Raw genomic sequence first — 26,986 nt, 5'->3', positions numbered from 1 at the left:
TGCTTGGATGCCAACTACTCGGTTCTCCAGAGTTCTGAATTCTTTTGTAGAACGCACCTTGAGAATACCAAGTGCTGCATCCAGGCATTTGGCAACATTCCAGAGGATGCTTCCGTTAGAGTGGGTGTGTTTGAAAGTCAGAATATCTGTACTCCAAATCTGAAGCTCAGTGAAGTTATTGTGATTTTCTTCATCTTGCACATAGCCTTCTCTCGCCTCCCCTTTCTCTCATATTACCTCCCTCTCTTTGAATTCCACCGTCTCACACGCTCATCACTTTTCCTCTCTCTTTTCACTTCCTGCTCCTCTCTTCCTCCCTCCCTCCCTCCCTCTCTTCTCTCCCTGGTGGGCTGGCTGGCAGTTTAAATGGACATTCAATCCCATTCAGAGTGCACTCTGGGAGTGCGGTGGGCCAGCGGTGCTCTAAATGGAGGGAAATGGATACATTAGGCGTCTGGGCCGTGTCCTCCATCCTCTCCATGGCCCTGATAATAGAGTAATGGTCAAGGAGCAGCCGCGGAGAGTGTCTGAGGGGCCTGGCCTCCCTACAGATCTGCGTTTGACTGATGCGTCCGCGAGGAGGGAATAAAACAGGAGATGAATAAGATTGGCCATTACTCCATTATCAAAAGCGTATGATAGGCGGGTAGATAGTGGACAGAGGGGGAGAAGGGGGGGTGGGGGGCAGGTACACAGCGGATGGATACTCCTTCCTGTTTCTAGATTGGAGACGTCCTGTGGGGTCTGAATAGTTAGCCGGCAGCAGAGCAGCTTGCATCCCACTGCTAGCTTGCCTCTCTGAAGGGGAGACCAGATGCTGCTGGAAGTGGTGACTGAGGGCCAAGGAAATCAAATCTCAGTGGCCCATGGCAGTGTTGGGGACATTGCCCCGCATACAGTCTCCTGGGTGGGACATTTAACAGATGTCCCGAGTCTTTGTGTTAACTAAAGATCCCGTGGCACTTATCTTAAGCGTAGGATGTTAACCCTGATGTCCTGGCTTATTTCCAATCCAGCCCTCATAACCATCATGGCCACCTGGCTCATTCATCACTTATTCTCTCCTGTAACGAAGAATGCGACTACAAAAGTACTTTAGGTACTAGATGCATTGAGTCAATTATGTAAGTCGCTCTGAACAAGAACGTCGGCTAAATTACAAAAACATATAGGTGGTGTAAAAACCAATTCTAAAAAGTTAAATACACATTCCATCACGTACACACAGCCAGGAAAATAAACTCATTAGTAGACCAAATGTCTTTTTTTTTTTTTTATATATACAGCTCTACTTTTTTTTATACAGCTCCTCTTTAGCTGTAACCTATAGAACAGTACATTTCCCGCTCTGCATTTTCCACTTGTATTTTCCTGCATGCCAGCAAAAGTGTTTTGACTGAAGGAGAGAGAGGCCACTTTGAAACGTTTGCTTTCTCAAGGTCTGGTGGGAATGACCTTTAACCCGGAGATATAGACTCACTGTGTTGGATCTCTTGCTGCAGGCTTACCCACACACACACACACACACACACACACACACTCAAACAGGGCGAGCCATGTGGAACAGATTTAAGAGTGTGAATGTACAGAACATGACGGAAGTCCTCCTAGGAATCTGGTCTTCTGCTGCAGCTGACCTGAAAAGCAAAGTGACACACAGGCGCACACATGCACACGCGCACACAGCATACGTGCACACTCTCAGAGCGGTCTTGGTATCCAGAACTAGTTTTTAGTGCTGTAATGTTTCTTTCTCGATGTGTCTCCAACTGGCAGGGGGTGAAGGCGTCGTCAGCTACCTTTTCTCCTAGCTTTGCCTTTAGCACTCTTCTCAGCAGCATATGTCTCAGGCTTTATACCTGCAGAGACGGCTTGCATGCTAAGACGGGAGACACAAGTCTCTGCTATACATAGAAGGCATGGCTGCATGGGAGATAGAGAACGAGTAGAAAAGGAGAGAGAGGGACAGGCAAGTAAGGGGAACAGAAAACAAGCTAGCAGTCAACTGAAGGACCTCGGGGATGAGTGAGAAATGGAAGCTTGAGCCAAGCTTGGCCTGGGTTAGTGTGTGTTTCTAGTGTAAACAGGGCCAGGTCTGGGTTAGTGTGTATTTCTAGTGTGAGGAGGGCCCTGGCCTGGTTCATTGTGTGTTTCTAGTGTGAGGAGGGCCCTGGCCTGGTTCATTGTGTGTTTCTAGTGTGAGGAAGGCGAGGCCTGATTCGTTGTGTGTTTCTAGTGTAAACAAGCCCAGGCTGGGCCAGGGTTAGGGTAAGCCAGGTCATCTCGGAGCGTGTGTCTGTATGCTGTGCCTCTGAGGCCATGTTGAACACAGAGAGGTATTTCCTGCCTCTCCTCCACTGAAGCCTGATCTACCGCTCTGTGGCATGTGGAATGGGAGCCATCTCCACGGCAACGGAAAGCCCTGCCTGCCGCAGGAGCGAGAGACAGAGTAGAAAAAGGGGGAGGAGGAAAGGGGAGGGGGATATTAACCCGGAGATCACCCAGACGCACACACAAAGACGCGCACGCGTACGTGCGCCCACGCGCGCACGCGCAACGGGTAATCAAGATTACAATAGATATTGTGCAGGCAGGAAGAGACTTATAAGGTTATCAAGAGCAGAACTCTGTATTAGAGTCAACCCCACATCCAAAGACAACAGGATTATCGTGGATAATGGATACAGGCTAAGACAGGGAGCTGTCAGACCAGCGCTTGTATCGCAATATATGTAGAGAGACTTACGCATAGCGTGGTAGGTTTTGGGCCCCGAGTCCATATGCATTCACCAGAAAAAATGCTGCCACAGACAAAACCCAAGCAAATGGTGGTCATCATTTAGGAAAAGCACACTGACCCTGGAGATCCAGAGAGAGATGTGCCTGACAGCTGTTTTACTGAGTTGGAGTGTCTGTGGTGGTGAGCTGAGCAGCCAGCCTTGAATAACTGGAGCTCTGAAACACACACACACACACAGACACACACACAATTTACCTCTTTCTTTCCTTCTCTCTCTAAATATCTCTGTCACTCTCATCTCTCTCTTCATATTTCTCTCTCCTCTTACTCTTTCCCGCTCTCTTTTTCTCATTCTCCCTCTCTATCTCTCTCACGAAATGCTTCCCACACGGTTCAGGTAAACATAGAACACACACGCGCACACAATCCCCTCCCACACACACACACACACACACACACACTCCCAGGTATAGCTGCGTCCAGACATCGACATAAAACCGAGACAATAAGCCTGTTTAGCCCAAGCATTCGATGGGATGGATTGAGCGGCCCAGCAGTCATTGGTAATTGAATGATTCGCAGTGGGCTTAACTCATTTATGACAGTTTCCCGCTCAATTTGACCTCCTCTCTCCCATCAATACTGCTCTGCTGGACAATTGACAGAGCCAGTGAATGTTCACTCAGCTGCCCTCAGGTCTTCCTGTGGCGCGTGCTGCCGCTGCGACCGTTCCTCATCCCAGCAATGATGCTGTTATTGAGCTGCACGCTGCAGAAAATCCACCAAGGCCCCCGTTCACATTTGAGGAACGGCGAGCTTTGGAGGAGGTCTGGCCACGTGATTTGGGTGATCGTGTGAGTGCTGTTCGCGTTCACGGATGCATTCTGCGATTTTTGGCCCGCTGGTTGTGAGAGTGGTGCTGTCGAAACCGAAACCGGGTACCTGAACATTGCATACCATGTCATCAAAACCACTCACTCTCAAACTTGGACTTTCATGGTTTACTGACATAGTGATTATTCAAATATGAAACAACATGCGAGCCATGAGAACCCTAACCCAACATGCTAAGGTTAATAAAAAAGTTTGTTATTCGCAGAAGTCCCAGAATGCATCGTTAACAATGAAATTGCTTTTTGTTTTACTCTTGTTCCGTGTGTGTATGTGGGTTTCTTTGCCTTTTTGTATGTGTGTGTACAGTATGGGCGTACTTCGCGTGCGCTGGTGTGTGTGTGTGTCTTTTGTCGTGAATGCGTTTGGGTGTATCTCTATGTAAGTCCTTGTGTCTGCTCCTTTCTCTGTAGTTCCTCATGGCGTGATCCAAAACGCCGCCCGCATCAGGAGCCAGGGTCTGTTTCCCGTCATCCGACCCCTACCCATAAGCCCTGTGGGGAGCAGGACCACGGCGATAAGGTCAGTGAAACTGTCAGTCATTCTGGTTCTGACATACAGCTCCTGGCGCACGCGCACAGACCTCTCAGCACGAAGCGATTGTTTTTCCGCTAACATGATCACACGTCCAGCGGTTTGTTGTACAGATACCGCCGCGTCACGGTATATTACAGAACAACATGATCATGTTATGTTCAGACTGCCTGTTAAAGGGAGAACTGCCTAGTGCACTACTTTACACTGGAGCCCTATGGGACCCGATGAAAGGAACCCTCCACGTAGGGTGTAGGATCCCATTTGGAAGTCGGAGCCCTGTCCCAACCAGGTGTGTTTATACAACCGTCACACTGGTTTGTTGCCGCAAAGAGCCTTGTGATTCAGAGAAGCTGAAGGAACAGGCCTGGACTTGCTCATTTATCATGGGAGCATGAGACTATGAAGGGCCACAGACACACACACAGACACACACACACACGCATGCGGAACAGATGAATGCACGCACGCCATGTGATGAATTGAGCCTCCCCACAGGCAGGGTGTCAGCTCTCACATGGTACGCAGTGAATATTTGATTATACAGAGGAGGGTATGTTTCTCCTGTGAAATGAATATGCCTACAGACTGTCCCACTGGAAAAGGAATACGCTTTGGTCCTAGGGAGGGCATGTTATGCTGTGGGTGGCGAGAGCGACTCTTTTAGATGCGTACGATGGCGCAACCCCTTTTCACGGTGAGGGCAAGTAGCACAACGATGCAGGGCCTCTACAGGAATGAGTAGGAACGGAATATCACCGCGCAGGTCCGCTGGTGGATCACACAAGCCAACGCAACCCTGGTAGGAACAGTGTGTAGAGACAGCGGATGTAGCCCCACCCCCTCTGTGAACGCTGCCCTAAATAGTTCTGTACCAGAGCCCTGTGACCCTGGTCAGATGCAGGGGTCCCGGCGCTACTAAATGTAGTTTGTTGGTATTAATAGTGACGGTTGTCTCCTATTTCCTGTGTCTCTCTCTCCAGGTCAGCTCTGGGAGACTATCTGACCCGGGCGGACGGCCCAGCCCCCTGCGCCTCCCCCTCCCCGCCCCCCAGCGACGACCTCCAAGAGGACCACAACTACAGCACGGCCAAATCCCCTGGCATGCCCTGCTCTTCCCAGGGGCCCTCGGTGTCCGACGACGACATCATCGCGGTGGAGGTCGGCGTCCACCGAGGCGTCAAGTCGGAACCGAAAGACGTCCCGCTGGACTCGGCGTCCGTCTCCTCCTTCCTCTCCCAGCATGCCCGGCGGCGGGGCCTGCCGTGGACGAAGAACCGTCTCCGGGCCTTGGGCGACACATTGCCGCTGAAGAAGCGCCGGTCGGCGGCGGCGGCGGCGGAGAAGCCACCTTCGGAGAGTGACGACGAGGAGATGAAGGAGGCGGCGGGCTCCCTGCTTCACCTGGCGGGGGTCCGGGCGTGTCTCAACAACATCACCAACCGAGCTGCCAAGGCTGCCCAGAAGGAGAAGGAAGCCCTCAGAAACTAAACAAGGCCAGACCAAGACTAACACGTCGAGGCCCTGGAACGATTGCTACGACACAGCACACGGACAACGACTAAAAGCAGCAGGTGGCCGCGCGGCGTTCCAAGGTTTTGTTACACCTGCTGGGCGACGGCAGCGGCGGCGATTCAACACACACGATTGTCGGGGGAAATGGCAGAATAAACAATGGCGGGTACTCTGGACGGAGGCATTGGGACTGCCACCCGCTGCTTTTAAATGTTTGGCGTCATGGTGTGTTGTGTCTCTCACGCCGGATTCGTGCTATGGGGCCGACGGAGCTGTGGCCGATACTCTGCTGGCTCTGATCATTTCTCTTCAGATTTTTTCTTTCCAGCACGGTTCCAGCAGCAACTACAATGGATGTATGACCAGGCTAACCCTATACGGCCTGGCTTGGCTAGGTCTGGCTTCGGCAGTGTGAAAATGGTATATTAGCCAGGCCAGAGCACAGAGAGTCTATAGTAGGAATAGACAACAGGTCTAAACACACCTACCAACCATCAACTGGCCAAGAGAACAATTACTAAGCATTAGTCTCAATAGACACTACTCCATCTCTCTATCTCTATCTCCTCAAGGGGCATTAGGAGAATCCTACTTATTTGTGGCAATATCAAGAAATCTCTGTTTTCCTTTTCATTTCAACACTAACTCCGATGGGTAGTTGATTCGCATGTGTCTTTGTTGATGTGTTTATGTTGTGTAAAGGGGATGCAAGCCATAGAAAAACACATTTTGTCACTAATTAGGGAAATTCATGCTAAAAATAGAGTTTGAGGAGAATAGCAGACCGTTTTGGGTCGCAATTGTCTGACGTTTATCTGTGAATTTGTAGCAATCTTCCAGTAAGGTAAACCAGGAAGTTGAGCCAATGATACTAACAGTTTTCGGACTGTTAAAACGTGCTGCTCACACACATCCACGTCATCCTATGCCCATGAGTACAAAATGTAAGTCTGTGCCAAAGACGAGTGGCCAGGTTGCTTTGCTGTAGCCAACCTGACAACTCGCAAAAGACAAACATTAAGGCATAGCAACATCAGATTATCTGTAGAGAATAGATCAGAAAATACCATAAATGTCTAAATAATTGTAAAATCCATTCTTAAAGAATCATGCACTTTCAAATACATTTCTATTCATTGCAGTCATTTATATCACCAACAGTATCATGGGGAATGGGCATGATTCCTTTAAGAGCTCTTCTGAGAACTATCCTGTCAAATAGTTCCACTTCTGGTGCCATGGTGATGGCGTAGTGCCGGGTCAGAGGCAATATTATATATCCTCCGTCTTGTTCTTGTTTCCTACAGGTATGTCTAAGTTGACATCCTGTTCCATTTATGGTGCACTACGGGCTCATGGGTTCTGGCGGAAAATAGTGCACTACACAGGGAATAGGGAGCCAAAGGAGACGCGCCCTCAAACTCTTCCAGTATTCCTCTTCCATAGACGTGAAACGCCTGGTTAAAGATACCTGCCCTATGCCTTTCATTTAGCTGACTCAGACAGCGATATACATAAACTGTGGATTCATTGTTGTTGCTTGCATTTCGGTTTGTTTTCGTTTTCCCTTCCTACTCTATCTACCGTCATAAAAGTATAAGCAATTTGTCCGGTCTGGACAACTCTGTAAAAAGGTTAGAAGATATTTTATTTTTCCTTTCTTAATTGAAGCAATTTGACCTGCAGGACTTTCTCAGTTATATTGCATGGGTGCTTGTAAATAAGATACAAAAGTACATCTTTTTTTATTCAAAGATCATGTAAGATAAACAATGTATTTAGCATGAAGCATGACTTATTTTCATATTAACATAGATCATAGGAGAGAAAACTAAGGTTTTTGCCGCCCAATTCTTGGTTTTATTTTGATTTTTTTTTTTATTATGAATTGATATTGTATTTCTTCAGATGAGCGGGCTTCTAAAGACAAATCTTCTTCAGGGAGAAACTTTATGGGGAAATCACTCCTGCAATTATGAGGCCCTGCTACTCTGGGCTGTAGGTATAACGGATCTGGGTTAAAAGACTATTTGAAAAAGAAAATAAATCATTTAAGCCAATTGTAATGCCACAAATAGTAAAGTTCCAAAAGTTGCAAACCCCACCCACTTGGCACCCCAGCAACGCTGAAGCAAACTGTAAAAGTATTACAAAAGTTTCAAATAGCATTTGAACCCAGTTATGTTAGGTATACGGCTAGATGTCTCAGTTGAATAGGCTCTAACATGGCCTTCAGTCTTCTTCTGCCTCTTAAACGTTAATGTGTCGATGTTCTAGTGTTATTCAGAAGATATCAATAGTGTGTGTGAGTTTGTGTGTCTAAAAACCATACACCCTTTAACATTGTGCCTGCCCTCAAGACTTTGTTGTGTTTTGATGTCTTTTGATGACATGTTTTCATATTGAACAGCTCATATTTCTTTATTTATGAAAGTGTTTTCTTGTTTTGTTTAGTAAATTTGTCACAATTGAGTCCTAGTTTTCTCCTGGCAGAAACATCAGTGGAAACAGACCAATTATATGGATTTGTTCGACATGGAATTTAGAATTACTCAGAAGTTACTGTTCAAACCTAGCCTACACCAGTAAAGTATAGTCAAACCTGTTGTTTAAAGTCAAAACAGAATATACAGATCTGTATTCAGATGGACTCTATACTGCCTGTTGTTATGGATCACTCACATTGTGCAAACGAAAAGTATTAGTGAACAATGTGAAATTCCTCAGATTGTTTAAGTTCAAAGTGACCCAGTACATGTAGCCTACTGCCATAACACATTAGTGTTGGCTATAATGAGAATGCCTCAGCCAGTCCATGCTCCGTTATGTACATTCAGTGGGGCCACAAGATAATGACATTTCTGTCCAAACAGCAGAGGTAATGGAGGTTAATAAGAGGTTATGTGCACTGTGCAGAGAGAACAGAGGTTGCCTTGGGTTTAAAGGAAGACAAAGACTAACTGTGACAGCTAGACTGGGATTTCCATTGTCATAGTATTCTATCAACTTTGATACAGAACACTGACTGTTCTATTCAATTCAATGTGTTTTTTTTTTTTCCATTTATGTTGACATGAAAAAGACTCAGCCATTGTATACCTCGCTGCCATTTCCACTCCCACTCTAGAGGGGTAATACAGGAGTGTTCTTGTGTTACAGGTCAAGCCCCCTGTGTTATTTGCAGTAAGAAGTCAGTGAACTGGTGACTAATATGTTGTACATTCAGCAGTGGCATGTCAAGGAGAATGTGTTGCTTTAGTAACCACCATCTCCTCCAGTGATTCACACAGGAACAGCATCACAAATGGCACCCTATTCCCTATAGACTCGTAGAGATACGGTATATTTACTATTTGGCCAGGTCTAGTTTAGTGCACTATATAGGGAATATGATGCCATTTGGAACTCATCCAGTGATATGCAGGGAGGGAAGGTGAGCTCATTACCCTATTAGGATCTGCCTGACCAATGGAGCCCAAGCAGGAAAGAGGACAGAGTGACATAGAAATAGAAAGAAAAAGGAATCTCTTCACTGCCTGAATAGCCCTTGAATGACAAACACATTTTAAATATATTTGAACAAAAACCTGCCAAATTAAATCGGGCTCAATACTAGGTGTGCATCCCAAATTGCAGCCCCATACTTACTGTGGTGCACTACTTAAAAGTAATGCATTAAATAGGGATCAGGTATGTAATTTCTGACTCACCCAAGGCTAATCAGCCACGCCAACCATTTTGTTTTCTATTAGCCTTTTTTGTGTGTTTTGTTTACTCTTCTAATACGTTACAATACTGCCAAGTGAGCGAGTATTTGACAAGTGTCAGAAAGCCATAGAATAGAGATGTCAAATGCAAACTATTAAGTTGACCTGTGAGACGAATAGTGATGCTGAGTGCACCCGCTTGATTGGTTTTTCAGTGAATGTTTGATTCTTTCCTTGTTGTGCAATCATATTGCCAAAGAACGATTTCAAACTATTTCATCAAAATTCATTCATGTAAATATCACATTGTCCAATAACGTGGCAAAAAATGTATAAATGTTGTCTTTTCTTTTCCATTTTTCTGAAATCTACGATAATGTTTATGTGATGTATTGTCTTCCAGTTGCAATAATAAAAAATACAAGTTGCAAAAGTTGCTCTGAATGTGACTCTTGTGCTGGAAATAATAATTCATTAAATGAATTTTTAAAAAATGCTGTTACATGTGCACTGTATTGACAGAAGATGTATTGACAAAAGATTTCTTTTAAATAACCCAAAACTGACCTGGTAAAAAAAAAGTTATGAATGAATGAAATGAATGGGTAGATGTGTCCAAATTCTTTACTGGTACTGTATATCCTATGCTTAAAGACAAAAAAACAATACACAAGACACATGTGATTTATGTCTAATCCTAAACATTGTATCAACAGCAGCAATAAGCATGTAACAACCGTACTGTATAGTAAACCAAATCGTCCTACTGTCAGACTAACTGAAAATAACAATTCTCTCTTACAGAAATGCATCAAAAAAGCAAGCAAAACTCTGAAAGCTTGATTGATTAAACTAGTTCTTGGAACACTATATTAGAGTGAATTAACTTTTTGACAGCAACTATTTTGATTTGAACCAAACCTTCCATACATATCTACCCTTTGTAGAAGGACAATAAATCTTGGACCTAAATGACAAAACATTCAAGAGGTAAAGTTGATTAAAGCTGACCAGTTTTGCTGACCATTTTACATGTGATGTGAATTATCTAAAAACAGTTTAGAACTAACTTGACATCATCAAGTTAGGTCTGAATGGATGTATGGCGGAGTATGCAAAATAGGTCAACATTTATCTCTTAAATGTTTCATTCTGGTCCAAAAGTCACATTCTAAATATTGTATGTGTGAAAGGCTTTATTCAAATCAAAATGGGGGCTGTCTAATAGTGATTTGATTGATTTAAATATATATTGATCGTTATGATATTGAGGCCAACGTCTGTAATTTAATCTCAAGACTGGCCCAGTTACTGACCTCACATTTTCATAAAAACAAGGGTCAGAACATACCATTTATTAAATATTCATTATTTCCTGTAATCAAATCCAATCATTTGGATCAGATTAAGTGTGTTTTATTCATTCTCAATGTTATGGTATACAGTTACTTCTTGTCTTTCAATTTAGTGATGGTTGCCATGTTAGAGTCATGTAGCAAAGGAAGGAAAGAAGGCCATTCATAATTAAAGCCAAAGACTACAGACTTAATCACGAGCTACTGCCTCCCTGCACAGCACAGCTCAGCGCATCACACATCCCTCCACAATGAACTACAACTGCATGTAGGGTGTCTCTGTTGCTATGCAACTGCAGCAAAGTAAAAGAAAAAAGTGCATGTTTATTCTGTACATCTTTAAGGGGCATCATTCCACTGACAAAATAAGTTGCCTGAGACTCAAAAGTTAATGGTTACAACTTTGATAACACAGCGATATGTCTGCCTAATCTGTATTGCTTTTCATGGAAGGTGTCATTCACCACATTTAAAAAAAAAAGTACATTCCTATTCTAGACTGTCTGTGTAATGTCATAGTTATGTACAGTGTTTAGAAATAGTTATTAAAAAATATGAGAGATTTGAATGCGCTTTATAATCAATTCATTATGCTAGACAACACACAGCAACAACTGGAGAGTGGAATCTGTGAGGTGTGTTAACTTGACTGATATGGGGTGAGTTCTGCTCTCCATGGTCCAGATCATCCATAACTACAAAATGTCCATTGAGGCAGGTTTCCATGGAGACTGTAGAAAGCAGACGTATAGCTCTTTGTCAGCCTGCATTTATTCCATGGTTTTATGATTTGGGGATTCTTCCCTGTGGAAGAGCACAGGTATAGCTCTAGGCAACACCCCAGGCCACTCCTGAATGTTTAAACTAGTTAGAAAGTATGTTATAGGATAATAAACCTACACTGTATATTTTCAAATAACTGCTATTTTCTGTCCCGCCACATTGATTTTGACAAACAGCAGACTAACAACAGATCTACACAAACACTCGTACATTTTTTGAACCATCAATGGTTCTGATCTTCTGAAGTTATAGAGCAATAAAACATCACCTTGTCTTCCCAGTCTCCTACAGCACCAAAATATCAAGGCACAGCCTCTGTTGATGACAAATTATTGAGAACTTCAACAGTCACTTATATCAGGGCTGTTCCTGTGTTTGAATCAGCCCAGCCTGCTCCTTCTGTCAACTCCACTGCCTCTAACTTCTCCAGCAGAGCACCCCATGTTTTTCCTTTTATGATGTGATTACAGTGTGGAAGAAGTTGCCTAAACTGGACCCATACTTATCATCTGGGCTTCAGGATTTGCGGCCCTTTTTTTCTGAGGCAGCCTGTCTCTATTATCTGAGCCCCTATCACCTGCCCGTTTAACCTCTCATTACAATCAGCTGTTTTCCCACAGGTCAGAATATATGGTGCGATTATTACATTTTTTCAAAGGATGTGACAAACTACACCCTGACTGTTATAGACCTATCTCAATTCTGCCTTGCCTGTCTAAAATATTGTATACCTGGAGGGCTTGCTGTTCACATCTATTGTCTGCATCTGAGGGTGTCCTTTTCTAAGGGTGTTCCCCAAGGTTTTATTCTTGGGACAACTCAATTCTCTTTGTACAATAACGACATGGTGTATGCTTTTGGTAACTCCCTTGTCCACCTCTGTGCTGATGACACTATCCTGTACACAACTGGCTCCTCACTGAATAATGGGCTATCCACCCATTAACATTGATTTATTAACATTTAACATTCCTTTTTCGACCTCCATCTGCCCCTTCATGCCAAAAAAATGTCTGCCCCCCAAACATCATCGCTCTGAAGGGGTTCGAGTGAGATTATGCCGACACCTACAAATATCTTGGTAAAGGCATGACTGCTCGCTTTCATTCAATACTTATATCATCCAACATTTCAGTCTTAGGGGAAATCCAGTATTGGTTTCTTCTTCCACAATAACTTATTTTCAAGTCCTTTTAGGTATACCACCTCTAAGTTTTCTCACTCGTTGATCTACTAGGCATTTTGCTTCCAGTAGGTCTTAATCATCTTTGCAGAGTCTTTAAGGTCAGTAACAGTATTAAGTCTTCCAGTAGGTACCAGTTTTGCAAACTGCATCGGAGGGATTTTTGTCTATTCTTGTTGGCAGATTTGCCCCAGGTTTGTTTAGTTTGGTTGAATGGTGCTTGTGGACTGCAATTTTCAAACAGCATCAAAGATTTTCAATGGGATTAAGATCAAGACTTTGACTGGGCCATGGTAGGACATTCACCTGCATTCACCCAATCCAATATTGCTTTGGCTTTGTGCTTGGGATAATTGTCGTGCTGAAAGGCAAAACAGATTTTCTAGCAGTATTTACTTGTATTTTGCTCCATCTATTCTTCCTTCGGTTTTACAAAGATGCCCGGTCACTCCTGATTAGAAGCTTCTCCACAGCATGATGCATCCATCACCATACTTCACTGTAGGGATGGTGTGTATTGAGACACAGGCAGTGTTAGGTTTTTGCCAAAAGAAAAAGGCCAAAAAGCTCTATCTTGGTCTTAACTGACCATAACACCTCCCACAGTGCAGGTGGGTCACTCTCATGCTTTCAGATGGTACTTACAAAGCTCACTGGAATATCCAAACATCTTTGTATAATTTTTTTAACCTTTTCCTAATCTATGTATTTGTACTACTTTATCTCCGTACAATACTCTTTGGTCTTAATTTGCCTTCAGAGTCACAGCTTGAATAGTGGGGTTTTTGCCCAGAAAAAGCAACAGCAACTTTAATGGTTCACAGATGGAGGTAAGGTGGTATGGTGACTCTGCACAATTTCTTTCATCATTGTGAACTGGAAGAACTCAGAGCACAGGGAGCATGTTTTTTTCATGCAAAAGGCGGTGTAACCATACAGTCATTGATTGGGTTTTAATAAACAGTGGATATAAAAAGTTAACACACCCTTGTTAAAATGCCAGGTTTTTGTGATGTAAAACAATGAGACATAGATAAATCATGTCAGAACTTTTTCCACTTTTAAGGTGACCTATAATGTGAACAATTCAATTGAAAAACAAACTGAAATCTTCGAGGGGGAAAAAAGAAAAACCTTACAATAACCTGGTTGCATAAGTGTGCACACCCTCTTATAACTGGGGATATTGTTGTTCAGAATTAACCAATCACATTCAAACTCATGTTAAATAGAAGTAATTACACACCAGCCATCATTTAAAGTGACTCTGATTAATCACAAATAAAGTACAGCTGTTCAATTAGATCAGAGGGATCTAATTGTTGAAAGATATCAGTCAGGAGAATGGTACAAAATAATTTCCAAAGCATTAGTTATACCATGGAATACAGTGAAGACAGTCATCATCAAGTGGAGAAAATATGGCACAACAGAGACATTACCAAGAACTAGACGTCCCTCCAAAATGGATGAAAAGACGAGAAGAAAACTGGTCAGGGAGGCTTCCAAGAGGCCTACAGCAACATTAAAGGAACTGCAGGAATTTCTGGCAAGTACTGGCTGTGTGCTACATGTGACAACAATCTCCTGTATTCTTCATATGAATGGGCTATGGGGTAGGGTGGCAAGACGGAAGCCTTTTCTTACATAGAAAAACATCCAAGCCCGGCTGAAGTTTGCAAAAACAAACATCAAGTCTCCCAAAAGCACGTGAAAAAATGTGTTATGGTCTGATGAAACCAAGGTTGAACTTTTTGGCCATAATTCCAAAATGTTTGGCGCAATAAAAACACTGCACATCACCCAAAGAACACCATAACCACAGTGAAGCATGTTGGTTACAGCATCATGCTTTGGGGCTGTTTTTCTTCAGCTGGAACTGGGGCATTAGTCTGGGTGGAAGGAAATTATGAACAGTTCCAAATACCAGGCAATTTTGGCACAAAACCTTCAGGTGTCCATTAGAAAGCTGAAGATGAAGTTCACCTTTCAGCACGACAATGACCCAAAGCACATATCCAAATCCACAAAAGCATGGCTTCACCAGAAGATTAACATTTTGGAATGGCCCAGCTAGAGCCCAGACCTGAATCCAATTGAACATCTGTGGGGTGATCTGAAGAGGGCTGTGCACAGGAGATGTCCTCGCAATCTGACAGATTTGGAGCGCATTTGCAAAGAAGAGTGGGCAAATATTGCCACATCAAGATGTGTCATGTTAATAGACTCTTACCCTTTATTGCTGAGTGCTGTAATAAAGTAAAAAGGTGCTTCAACAAAGTATTAGTTTAAGGGTGTGAAACCAGTTTATTTTTCCCCCTCAAAGATTTCAGTTTGTTTTTCAATTGAATTGTTCTTGTTATAGGTCACATTAAAGGTGGAAAAAGTTCTGACATGATTTATCTTTGTCTCATTCTTTTACATCACAAGAACCTGGCATTTTAACAGGGGTGTGTAGACTTTTTATATCCACTGTTTATTAAAACCCAATCAATGACTGTATGGTTACAAAAAAACATGCTCCCTGTGCTCTGAATTCTTCTAGTAAATCCAGTATATCCACTGTAAAATATTGAAAAGAAAAACATTACAATACACTATAATAATTCAGTAATAGGAAACAATTGGTCAGGGGTTTTAATACTTTTACAAGGCTCTTTAGAGATGGGAAGGTACTTCTACTAGATGTTAATATTCATTTCTTGAAGTCTTTCTTTATATTAATAGTTTGTTTTCTCTTGTATTTTGAGTGTAAGCTGACAAACAACAACATTTCTCAGCTTTTTTTGTAAATTTTTTAGACATATATGTTTATTGCATTTTTGCTTTATTTAGACAGATTTTAAATATATGGAGTGACAGACTCAGAAGACAGAGAAAGTGGGAAGGTTAAGACAGGGATTGAACACTAGTCTCCAGGCTTGAATACATGTGCTCATACGACCAGACCATACCGCCTGCAGATTTTCACCAAGGCGGATAAAGATTCTGTAGTGCACTGTAAATTGTACAGTAGATCATGTCTTTTCACCTTGATTAGTTGCGATGTGGGTCATCAAATGTATTGGATATTAATCTTTTGTCTCCATTTTTCTAAAGTTGTCAATTATTAATTTTTTTGTCAATTAGATTAAATGCATAGATATAATAGGGGGACTCGCATTCAATTTATTTCTGTGCATTACCCTGTTTTTGGTCACTTACAAGCATTTCTTGGAACAATTTTGTTGATTCTCACGACAGAACTCTATGGAATTTTGTAAATGCATTTTTAAACTATAGTTGTCATCTCAAAACTTGAACAGTCATAAAAACATTATTATAGCTAAATTACAAATACAGTAATCAAAGGAACACAATCCTTTGACTGCCACAAACAAATGCATCTTTACAGGTGTACAAAGTTGTCAAATGAAAGATTTTTCCCAACCTGATTAACTTCTGATGAAGACATGCACAATTTTGTGCAGTATTATTTACTGATTAGGATTGCCCCCAAAAAAGTTAACAAATTTTCAACATCTTCTCTTTTGATAAAAACCATGTTAATGTTCTTTGAACAAAACACTTCACAGTTTATTTTCTATTAATTGATGACACTTGATTAGAACGTTTTTCAAAAGTGAGTCTGAAATATTCAATCTATGTTTAAAAGAGTGTAAATGAAAAGCTTTAACCAATAATTATTATATGCGATTGTCCAATATCCAATTGTCCAAATAATTATGTCAAATATCCAAAATTCAGAAAGCTACTCCAACTCAAAGATAAAAAAAATCCTTGTATTCTTATGTGGTGTTTTATCACTCTCTAGTGGTGCAATTGAGCTCTTACATTCAGTGGCTCGAATCTGCCACTCCAAAATACGTCAATAAAAATATTTTGAAAGATAACGTTAGTATACTCTGGTTGGAGGCATCATCCTCATAGCTTTACTGGCTCACTGCTTGATTATTATATTATTTTTCACATCACTCATGCATCCCTATGTCTGCCTTGGAAATATGCTATCAGTCTACCAAAATGTTGGTCACACAAAATACACAAATACTAAATAAATAAAACTGTATTTCAAATTAAATCCCGAGTTCATTGTGAAAAACTGAAAATCAAACGTAAACAATTAATGAAAAAGAAATACAAACACAAAAAGAATCAATTATGTCTTGCTTCAGGATATTTTTCTTCACTAGAGCAATAAGGAATGTTGCAAAAAAATTATTACAAAATCTGTCATCCACAAAACATTTGAGAAGTAATATAAAGCTATTAGTTGATATTTTCATTTATGGAATTGTCAACAGTCTTTTGCCGTTCAAAAATTTGCAGAAGCATCTGAATTTTCAACAAGATATATACTGTTTATTCTTTAAATGTCCAATTAAAAAGGATCCTTAGCCTCATTATGGAGAAAAAAAATGACATCCTGTCAAACACTGCTCTCAAACTTGAAGCTGTTTTTCTCCTTTACGATATTCCCGCGAAATCTCGCGGTAATGACCGGATTGACCCTGCCCTATGTCTCGCGCACTCGCAGCTCCATCGCTCGGTATATAAAGCAGGACAACGGCGGGTGAAGGACGGCTGGGAAGGCACAGCCCGGATTTGTAAATAAGACCGTTAAACTCTGTGTTTTATTTACAAAAGTTATGCCGGCTAATTTTAAGTATCGTACCCAGTTGTTTTAGATCGTTTTTTCTTTTTTTTTCAATTATTTCTCGCTTGCTTTTCGTGTGGTTTTACACTACGCGTAATGGCGAGCTCGGCAAACTCGAATCCAGTGGTAAGGATCATTCTCAGAGGGTAGTCAGTGAGACAGAACTAGGAATTATGGCAGACTAGCTAGTTACCTGCTAGCTGCCAAAAGGTTTGCTTTTTATTGAGTGCAAGCATATATAAAGACTATTTGGCAAACACAATTCTGATGTTTTCATGAATAAACTTCTAGGCATAACGTGAACGTAGCTACAATAATCGGCCATTTTAGCCTATTTCGAAACCATTTGAATCCTCTGAGATTTCAGAATGCTGCAGGGGATTGGCGTAGGTAACGTGTCGTGTTAAAATGTTCTCTGAAAGTTCATAAACCTTACACTAGCTTCTTAAGTAGATAGATATAATCTGATTTGAGCCTTATTGATTGTACTGTAGGATAAATTGCAAGCGACGCTGCCATTGCCACCAAGCCAGCTAACAAATTAATCAACTAACGTAACATTTGCTGGTACATTTTGTTTACGGGTTACTACTGTAGAGATCTAGATTCTCTTTTTAATGTTTGCTACCTAATGTTTGTGAGTTTTTCCTACAGTCTAATGTAATACTAGATATAGCCTCGATGTACAGTTGGAAGCACCTTCTCATCCAATGCGCATGTTTACAGTAATTCCCATTTTTTCAGTATTAAAACTGATGGTCTAGTGGAAGATATTACTAAATTTCAAACAAGGTCGTACTGTCCTCTGTCCACCATGCACGAACGAGACTGCTAGCTAGCCTCTTCACCTTCTTTTGTCCGATGTTTTATTTCTCTGGCCCCATCTCTAAAATACATTTTAACCAGCAAAAATCACCCAATCTTCTAAGCAATTCTATTTAAGTCCAACATTCGAATATTAGCGACTACGAGCACGAGGCAATAGGCGCTTGACCACCGCCGTTCTGTAAAATGGCTTCCACGTCTCCTCTCTCGACGGTTGTGACCCTCCTCCTTTCCGCGGCTCGGTTTTATACAGCCATATTGGCTCTCTAATATAGACTGCCCGGGATGGGAAGGTGCTACTCAGTGCTACGTCACCGGCTATACATATAAACACCCGGTTGAGCTTTAAATAGTGAGCAGACAGGCCTAGAAACGGAGAGTGGGAGACGGAGGTCCGAATTGACCGGGGAAATAGGACAGCAGATGGCCTCTCTCTTGTTCAAAATGCAATCATTTTCGTTTGAGGGGGTTATGATGTTCGACGATTGAACGTCACAGTCTGTATTTAGTTTGGCCGATTAAATGTAGTTTGTCATCTGATCTGTCTCTTGGTATTGAGACCCGTAAATGGTGAATAATTGTGAAGCGTTTGTGGTGTTGCTGTGGGCTGGTCTATCAGTCATTTTGGGTTATTGCTTATCATGGCTATCACATTACAAAATCACCATGTGTATAAACTCTGGTGCTGTAATATGTTTAGGCACTTTACCGTTAATATTGATGGTTACCAAAGTTCTCCAGACATTTTAACAATTTTATGATGCAACCGGTCTGGCCACTCGCATTACAAACCATAATTTTATAAATGTCCAACTAATTTACAGTTTAGTTGTAAGAAAGGCACCTTTAGGAAGTTTCTAAATTCTGTCAATAGGTTTGGCTTAGCTGGGTTTCATACTATAATTATTGGTGTATGGAATAACTATATTTAAGTCATAATGAAATGGGCTGATGTGGTATATGGCCAGTATACCCCGCTAAGAGCTGTTATTAGAGATTATTATTACTTAGCCATGGTATATTTGCCATGTATCTCAAAGACCCAAGTTACTTTATCACTATTATAAACTGCTTTATTAAGCAATTAAAACTGTAAAAATGGATTTATGCTACATATTTCAGCCATTCCGCATCCAAGGCTCTTACCTCCTGCATTATAATGTACAGTAGGACACTTCTAACTGTGCTCTTCATGTTTTGTCAGCCTAAACTGTACAGGTCTGTGATTGAGGATGTTATCAACGAGGTCCGAGAGCTCTTCCTTGATGAGGGAGTGGACGAGCAGGTTCTCATGGAGCTCAAAACAGTATGAAACTCACCCCTTCCTTATCCATTGGAAAATGTTTTTCCTGTCTACAGATTTTCTCTTGATCTGTTTCCCAGTTGCGGATATGTAGTTGAGCCTTTTATTTGAAGCACGAGTTTAATCCCAAATGAAGGAAATGATCAGCACCTTTTAATTGCAGCTTAATTTTTTGGTTGGAGGGTTTGTAAATGTTACATATACAATCTATACAATGATATTGTCATCTTACCTACCCTTCTCCATTTGACCGTATTTTGTCTTTCTCTCCTTTCCTCTTCCCTAGCTTTGGGAGAACAAGCTGATGCAGAGTAAGGCAGTGGAGGGCTTCCATACAGAGGAGCAGGCGGCCCTCCAGGCAGCGGCTCAGCAGCAGGCTCAGCAGTCCCAGCAGGTCACGCAGCAGACCCAGTCCCAACAGGTCCTCCTGCCCCAGCAGCAGCAGGGTTAGTCCCAGTCCTATGCCCTGACACACGGCCTCAGGGCCCCCCCTCCCCGACAGGCACGGCCTCAGGGCCCCCCCTCCCCGACAGACACAGGCACGGCATCAGGGCCCCCCCGCCCCGACAGACACAGGCACGGCCTCAGGGCCCCCCCGCCCCGACAGACACAGGCACGGCCTCAGGGCCCCCCCGCCCCGACAGACACAGGCACGGCCTCAGGGCCCCCCCGCCCCGACAGACACAGGCACGGCCTCAGGGCCCCCCCGCCCCGACAGACACAGGCACGACCTCAGGGCCCCCCCACCCCGACAGACACAGGCACAGCCTCCGGGCCCCCTGCCCCGGCACATACACAGGCGCGGCCTCCGGGCCCCTCCGCCCCGACAGACACAGGCGCGGCCTCCGGGCCCCGACAGACACAGGCGCGGCCTCCAGGCCCCTCCGCCCCGACAGACTGGTTTCCCAGACACAGATTAAGCCTAGAGCAGGAGTAGGCAACAATTCCTGTAGAGAGACACTGACAAATTCAGTCATTTGGGTTCCTTTCTCGTTGACCTCTGGCCTCTGGCTGTCTGTTGCACTTTTGACTAAATACCATGCGTTACCTCTAGGCTGATTTACCTACATCTATGTTTCTATTGAAATGAATGCCTTTAGGATTTTACAACAAAGATTTATTCCTTTGGCATGTCTATAAAATGTTCGATTTGACGCCATGTTAACATTGTCTTCCGTTATTTAACTTCGGAATGTTTCATGCAACATCGTCGTTAAGGGACTTGATGCTTGCAAAATCGTCGTTAAGGGACTTGATGCTTGCAACATCGTCGTTAAGGGACTTGATGCTTGCAACATCGTCGTTAAGGGACTTGATGCTTGCAACATCGTCGTTAAGGGACTTGATGCTTGCAACATCGTCGTTAAGGGACTTGATGCATTTCAGGGATCTGTTTTAATGGGTTGATATAACAATAGGCCTAATATAATACATTCTCCTTTAACTGGTTAAAAACATTAGGCTTGAGTTAATAGCAGCAGAAGTAATTTCTGTTACCACATTTGATACATGGTTAGTTTCACCATGGGTTGTCTAACTCATACTGTGTTAGTTTCACCGTGGGCTGTCTAACTCATACTGTGGACTTGGCAGCAGGTGATTCTTATTTCTTTAACCCTGTCAGAGAGCCTCATCACTATCTTCCCTTCATGGTCCCCGAAACTGTATTTATTACCTGCTGTGATAGAAATTAATATTTTTTTGTTTGGTTTGCCAGAGCTGTTTCTTAACATTATCCTAAAACCCACTCTGAGTTGCAAGGTTTTTCTTCCTCTTAAACAGTTTTCACAGGACATTGTCTAAAATGATTTTGTAGACACAGCCCCTGGATAGAGCTTAATCTGTGTGGAGGAAACCTGTTCTTTAATGGTTTCTAGAAACCCTAGGCCTGTATCCACTCTAATTCCTGTGATGGCCTTCCTTCAGTCTTCTCGGTCCATGCCAGTGTGAACATATTTGGGGATATGAGAAGTGCTTAAACCACAATGACAATTCCCTGAAACCGCCCTTTAAGGCCACCTCCCAACATCTAAAAGGCTTTTTACAACCGTTCTAACACTCCTCCTGTATTGTGGATCTTCCCGAAAGTCTAGAAATAACAGGTGCTCTGTTATGTGGCCTAGTCCAAAATACATTTTAAAGAACCGCTTGAATGACTATCTGAAAAGCACAATAAAGGCATTGAAAAGAGAATCCACTCTCATTCACAGTGACGAACTGGCAATCGACCCGTCCGAACGTCACCAGCGGTAATATAATCACATGGACATCATTCAGTGTTTATTGATTTCACACACAGTTGATTGTTGGTTCCAAAGCAGCATTGCCAAGATGTTGGTCTTTTGGACATGTATGCACTGTGTGTTCAATGCCCATCTGCTTTCTCCCCACAGCGCCCCAGCAGCAAGTCATTGTGCAGGATCCCAAAATTCTGCAGCACATGAGTGCAACAGGGATGGTGAGTGGACCGTTTGTCTGGAAATAGGCTGCACCTGCACCATTGACCAGGGGCCAGAGTTTAATCAGGTCTAAGACACAAATAATGACAGTTTCGTTGTGGTTACGTGCCAACAACAGCTGTGAAGTTAGCCCTGATTAAACCAATTGTTCCTTCTTGGCTGTTTGCATGTGTCCATAATGAGAGAGATCCTTGGATATAATTCACCTGGACTATAGAGCTGATTCCACATGTGTACACACCGACCCCAGTAAACACACAGCATGTAGATGTCACCAGCTGGCGCTGAGCGTAACTAACCCGGCCAGCTTAAGGACAGATGGATGAGACGCCACGCAATAAATCGCTATAAATTTTTGTGAGAGTTCTGGATTTTGGATTGGATTACTGAGCAGATGAAACAAGACCTCTCTGCCCCTCCCTCTTGGTGTCTGCCCCTCCCTCTTGGTGTCTGCCCCTCCCTCTTGGTGTCTGCCCCTCCCTCTTGGTGTCTGGCCCTCCCTCTTGGTGTCTGGCCCTCTCCCTTGGTCTCTGCCTGATAACGACATTCCCCATCTTTCTGATGTCCTATTTTCCTCCTCCAGCCTCGCCACCATCTGGTTTGTCTTCTGGACTCACATCTGTCAAATATCTAAACTGCATTTTCTTCCAGTTGGTATGATACTAAGAAAATGAAATGGGTGGCAAACAGGATGTTATCAACTATTAATATTATAAACATCGATTTATTTATTTAACCTGGTGGGATATTTGTCTGTAATATTACTTCTGAAAAGCAATTGCATTGCAAATATTCATATTCAAGCAAATTTGGATGTCCTGTGGTCTACACCTATTTAAACCATGCAGCTCATAAGGCTTCAGATGAAATGAGTTGACTTCACATGGCTGTAAAGGGTTACAGGGGTGAGTTCATGCTCCTATCTCATTATTATCAAGGGCGTAATATTATGTGACATGATTGATGCATGGCTGATATCTGGAAAATTGAAATCATACTTTTATCCGTAACAATTTCATCAAAGTAGCATACTGTGTGTGAGCTGTTTCTCAGAGGGCAGACATAAAGGTCAGAGTGGAAACGTGTGAGAAAAAACGTAGTTAAGTGGAACATGCAATGGAAACATTGAGCTTTAGATTTTAGTTGATAAATGGAAATGTACAAAAATAGGTAACTTTTACGTGTGTTATGTTGTCGCGCACTGCTTTATTTCCTAACGTGTTTTTGGTGCATTTCCACTGGACAGGAAACGGACGCTCCCTTTGCACTGCTTCTCTTGTCCATTAATGCGGGCTGTGTCTCTGTTTGAAACAGGGTAATTCCCTGGTTGTTGTTGAGGGCCAGCCGTCTCCTAGCCTGGTGGGTCATGTGTGTTGTCTCTGTCTGTCCTGTAGAGTGCAGCAGCCACTGCCGCCACCCTGGCCTTGCCCACTGGAGTCAGTCCCTATCAGCAGCTCATCACCAGCCAAGGTAGAGGAACTCTTTCTGTTACATTGCACACGGATTCAGTGATTATATGACTACTCATAGTAAATACGCAGCCTGTTACTGCAGAAAGATGACCTCACCAAATACCAATCTGTATTTTTTTTTGTTTTTTTTTTGTTCTGCCCTGAATTTCTTCTGTCCTTCCCGGGTGATGCACATCAGGCAATGTGTCCCAGAATGTTTATCTTAAAACGGCGGACGGTGTGTACAACCTATACTCCCCTCCACATTACGGAAATAACAAGCCTTTCTTTCTGACTCCATATATTTGTTCTTCTTTTCAAAATGCAAACTGTTCTTGGTCTGGCCGTGGTTTGGATGCCGGGGTCTTGGGTTGAGTCTCACGAGGTTGGGTCTGGGTATCGAGGGCTACACTCTCCAACTCTCTCTCCTCTGATCTCCGGTCAGATCGTGAACGTGCGTGCCCTTGGCCGGTCTAACGCCTCCCCCCCTCTGACCCCAGGTCAGATCCTGCAGGTTGTCCGAGCGGCCAACGGAGCCCAGTACATCATCCAGCCCCAGCAGCAGATGGTGCTGCAGCAGCAGGTCCTCCCCCAGATGCAGCCCGGGGGCGTGCAGGCTCCCGTCATACAGCAGGTACGGCCCATCACCCAGGTAGGTGCCCTCCACACGTAGGCCCCCTGGTGGAGGTACACAAGAAATAACTTTCTACGTCGGGGTCTTCGGGTTAAGATGGCTCATGTCCTGTAACCACAGTGGGACATTTTCAAGGTGAACTGTTAGTGTTTCATGGGGTGTAAAATCATGTGCGCCCCCCCCAGGTGCTGACTCCGCTCCAGGGAGGCCTCCCCCAGCAGACAGGAGTCATCATCCAGCCTCAGCAGATTGTCCTCACTGGGAACAAAGTCCAGCAGAACACACAGGTCAGACCTCTTTCACTGCTCCGATGCGGGATGTGGTTCGTCCAATTCAAGTGCCTTTTTAATAAAAGACAGAGCATCAGCCCTTCTTCATTACATGTATTTCTACAGTCAGCTTTTAGTTGTGTGCACGCAAAGACCAGGGGAGTGTTTTCTTCGTTATTGTGCAGATTGTGAACGGTGGACCCATGTTCAACAGTCAGTCACTAACCAATCCTTGTCAACCCATCCTCTGTTAAGGTGATGCAGATGGCCGGCCAGGCAGGCCAGATGCAGCAGGTCCAACAAGTACAGCAAGTACAACAGGCCCAGGGCGGAGCTGCGCAAGGGGCCCCGCAGCAGCAGCAGCAACCTCAGGCCCAGGGCGGAGCTGCACCAGGGGCCCCGCAGCAGCAACAGGCCCAGCAGATGACCCAGCCGCAGCCGCCCATGATGCTGCAGGTTGACGGAGCGGGGGACACCTCCTCAGATGAAGATGAGGAGGAGGAGGAAGAGGAGTACGATGAGGATGAAGATGAAGACAAGGACAAAGATGGAGGCGAGGACGGACAGGTGGAGGAGGTGGGTTGTACACTCGGACGAAGAGAGACACGCAAACACATGGGAAGTCTACAGTTCCGGAAGAGTTTAAAAATATAATTTCTCTGTAGTTTCTTCTGAGTAGCAGAACGCTGCAGTCCTATGTAGGGATTAGTAGTGGTATTGGTATTAACTTGTTTGTCTGTCTCAGGAGCCTCTGAACAGTGAAGATGATGTGAGTGACGAGGAGGACCAAGAGCTGTTCGATACAGAAAACGTGGTGGTGTGTCAGTACGACAAGGTAAGGCTTGCCCAATACAGTAAAGCCCCATCCAGACTTGGTTTGTGACAGGTTGTACTCTGCCATCCCCGACACTGTCCAGTGGCTTCCCTCCTTACATGGACTAGTTAAATATCTGCACGACTTTACCGATACTGGTCTTTTTTTTTTAAAGATTAGTAGCTTTGTCACTGACCTTCTCGCTTTCCTTATCTTTAAGAAAATTGTATTTTCCGATACTATTGTTCAGGACTATGCATTTGAGAATTCTTGAACAAACAGGTTAAGCATGAAATATTCCTGGTAGGTATGTTTTCATATTCAATCCCAGCCCCCTTGACAGGGAGACAGAGTAGTGTGTCACACTGTTCCCTTTCCTCAGATTCACAGAAGTAAGAACAAATGGAAATTCCACCTGAAGGATGGGATAATGAACCTGAATGGCAGAGATTATGTCTTCTCCAAAGCTGTGGGGGATGCGGAGTGGTAAAACAACACAAAGGAGGAGTCCTCAATGGCACTCTCTTCCCTATATAGTGTATTACTGTGGACCGGAGCCTGTAGGCCTTGGTAAGTAGTGTGCCTACATGTACATGGGGAACAGGGTGCCATTACCAACGCAGACAGAGGAACCAAACTGAACTCTGGGACTTTCTGTCCAGTTTGAGAAAGCAAGGCATCAACAGCTAATTCCCAGGGAATGACTGGATACATTTCAGCCCAGGGAATGACTGGATACAAGGACCTGTTGTGGTTTGTTGGGTGGGGGGGGGGGGGGGGGTTAGGGGGCGTCACACGCAATGACAAACTCACCATTTCGAAACGGAGATACTGTCTGACACACATCGGAATGAAGGGTATGTCAGTATCAGGACCCAACGGGCCTGAGAAGACCGTTCTGCCAAGCAGCCACTGACGAGAGATCCATTGAGCTTCTGTTCTTTCAATGAATCCCCTTTTTCCAATGTCTTCTCACACTTCAGTTTATAGCGGACCAGATAGAATCACCTACATGGGTTGACCCTCTAAACATTTTGCATATAAGTTTGAATCAGGTTCATAGGTCAGTGAAAATGCCAAGGGATTGGACAGGAGACCTGTTTATCCCAGATGTGGATTCAGAGTGAGTGGTTGGCAGACTGTACGGTTGACACAAGTGTATCAAGTGTTTGAAAAGGCTGACAATATTAGCATCTTCTGCTTGTAAATCTCGATTTCATGTCACTGATATTCCTGCCAGATGTTTTTATGGTTCATTCTAATGTTTCCTTCCATATATTTAGTTGATACTGTGTTGGGCAGTGTAATGCTCCCCTCCTGTTATTGTTTTAAACTTTTAAAGAAATAATTTATGATCTAAACCAACACTAAAGATGGAAGGATGATAAGAGCTTTGATTTAAGTGAGGACACTTCTCTGAGCCCTGGGGAGCAGTAGAGATCAACATAGTACCTAGGGTGTGTTATGGAGGACTCCTGGTTTTATTTTGTTACTGCCAATTACTTCCCGTCTGCTTTTTTCAAGCCCTTAATCCTAATTCCTCCTATAGCAGACTGGCCATTTAGAAAGCGAGAAGACTTGATGAAACAATCAATGAACGGATGGATCAAGTTATTGTACAAAGCTCTTGAAACCCTTATCTGACAGTTGTTCTGTTGTGTATCAGGTCTCCTGTCTCCCAGCCAGCTGGAGATCTGAATTGTCACTGTATCGTCCAGTTAGAGTTGTCAACTGCCACAGCATGCCCAATCCTGCTGGCTCATTTTTCGTGGGTGGCGTGTGTGATGGGTGTGACGTCTGCGTTAGTTCACTGCTTGAAGATGGTGTTGTCAGTTCAATGTTGCCGGAATGGGCATTCCGCATCCC

The 26,986-nt window shown here is 43.5% G+C and overlaps 2 protein-coding genes across 6 annotated transcripts in view; both read left to right on the top strand.

The window, feature by feature from the left end:
- ches1 (checkpoint suppressor 1) overlaps positions 1–6,072 on the top strand; it is a 38,145-nt gene extending 32,073 nt beyond the window's left edge. For both annotated transcript variants that reach the window (XM_010882508.4, XM_020056263.2), the window contains 2 exons: positions 4,045–4,153; positions 5,149–6,072. In XM_010882508.4, the coding sequence (XP_010880810.2) occupies positions 4,045–4,153; positions 5,149–5,656 (617 nt within the window). In that variant the 3' untranslated portion in view covers positions 5,657–6,072. The remainder of the gene's footprint in view (positions 1–4,044; positions 4,154–5,148) is intronic.
- Positions 6,073–17,258: 11,186 nt separating this feature from the next.
- On the top strand, positions 17,259–25,881 carry gtf2a1 (general transcription factor IIA, 1). 4 transcript variants are annotated; one of them, XM_010882504.5, is made up of 12 exons: positions 17,260–17,491; positions 19,395–19,496; positions 19,780–19,939; positions 21,704–21,742; positions 21,887–21,951; positions 23,347–23,422; positions 23,603–23,641; positions 23,904–24,037; positions 24,223–24,324; positions 24,562–24,882; positions 25,052–25,141; positions 25,503–25,881. In XM_010882504.5, exons 1-12 carry the CDS (start codon positions 17,462–17,464, stop codon positions 25,608–25,610), a joined length of 1,266 nt encoding a protein of 421 aa, XP_010880806.1. In that variant the 5' UTR covers positions 17,260–17,461; the 3' UTR covers positions 25,611–25,881. The 4 variants fall into 4 exon arrangements, with proteins under 4 accessions (XP_010880807.1, XP_010880806.1, XP_010880805.1 ...); XM_010882503.5 differs by having other exon boundaries at positions 23,904–24,055; XM_010882505.5 differs by lacking the exon at positions 23,603–23,641 and having other exon boundaries at positions 17,259–17,491; positions 23,904–24,055.
- Positions 25,882–26,986: the final 1,105 nt, after the last annotated feature.

This window comes from Esox lucius, chromosome 18 (genome assembly GCF_011004845.1).
Source record: "Esox lucius isolate fEsoLuc1 chromosome 18, fEsoLuc1.pri, whole genome shotgun sequence".
NCBI classification, from domain to species: Eukaryota; Metazoa; Chordata; class Actinopteri; order Esociformes; family Esocidae; genus Esox; species Esox lucius.
The sequence above is the reverse complement of the archived record's forward strand: the minus strand, read 5'-3'. Positions and strand labels throughout refer to the sequence as shown.

Excerpts from the sequence above, each read along its gene's own strand:
- gtf2a1 (XM_010882503.5), top strand. The coding sequence starts at position 17,462 with ATGGCGAGCTCGGCAAACTCGAATCCAGTG. Across the intron at positions 23,642-23,903 it reads TTATCTTAAAACGGCGGACG|GTCAGATCCTGCAGGTTGTC; the intron begins GTGTGTACAACC and ends CTCTGACCCCAG. Across the intron at positions 24,883-25,051 it reads AGGACGGACAGGTGGAGGAG|GAGCCTCTGAACAGTGAAGA; the intron begins GTGGGTTGTACA and ends TGTCTGTCTCAG.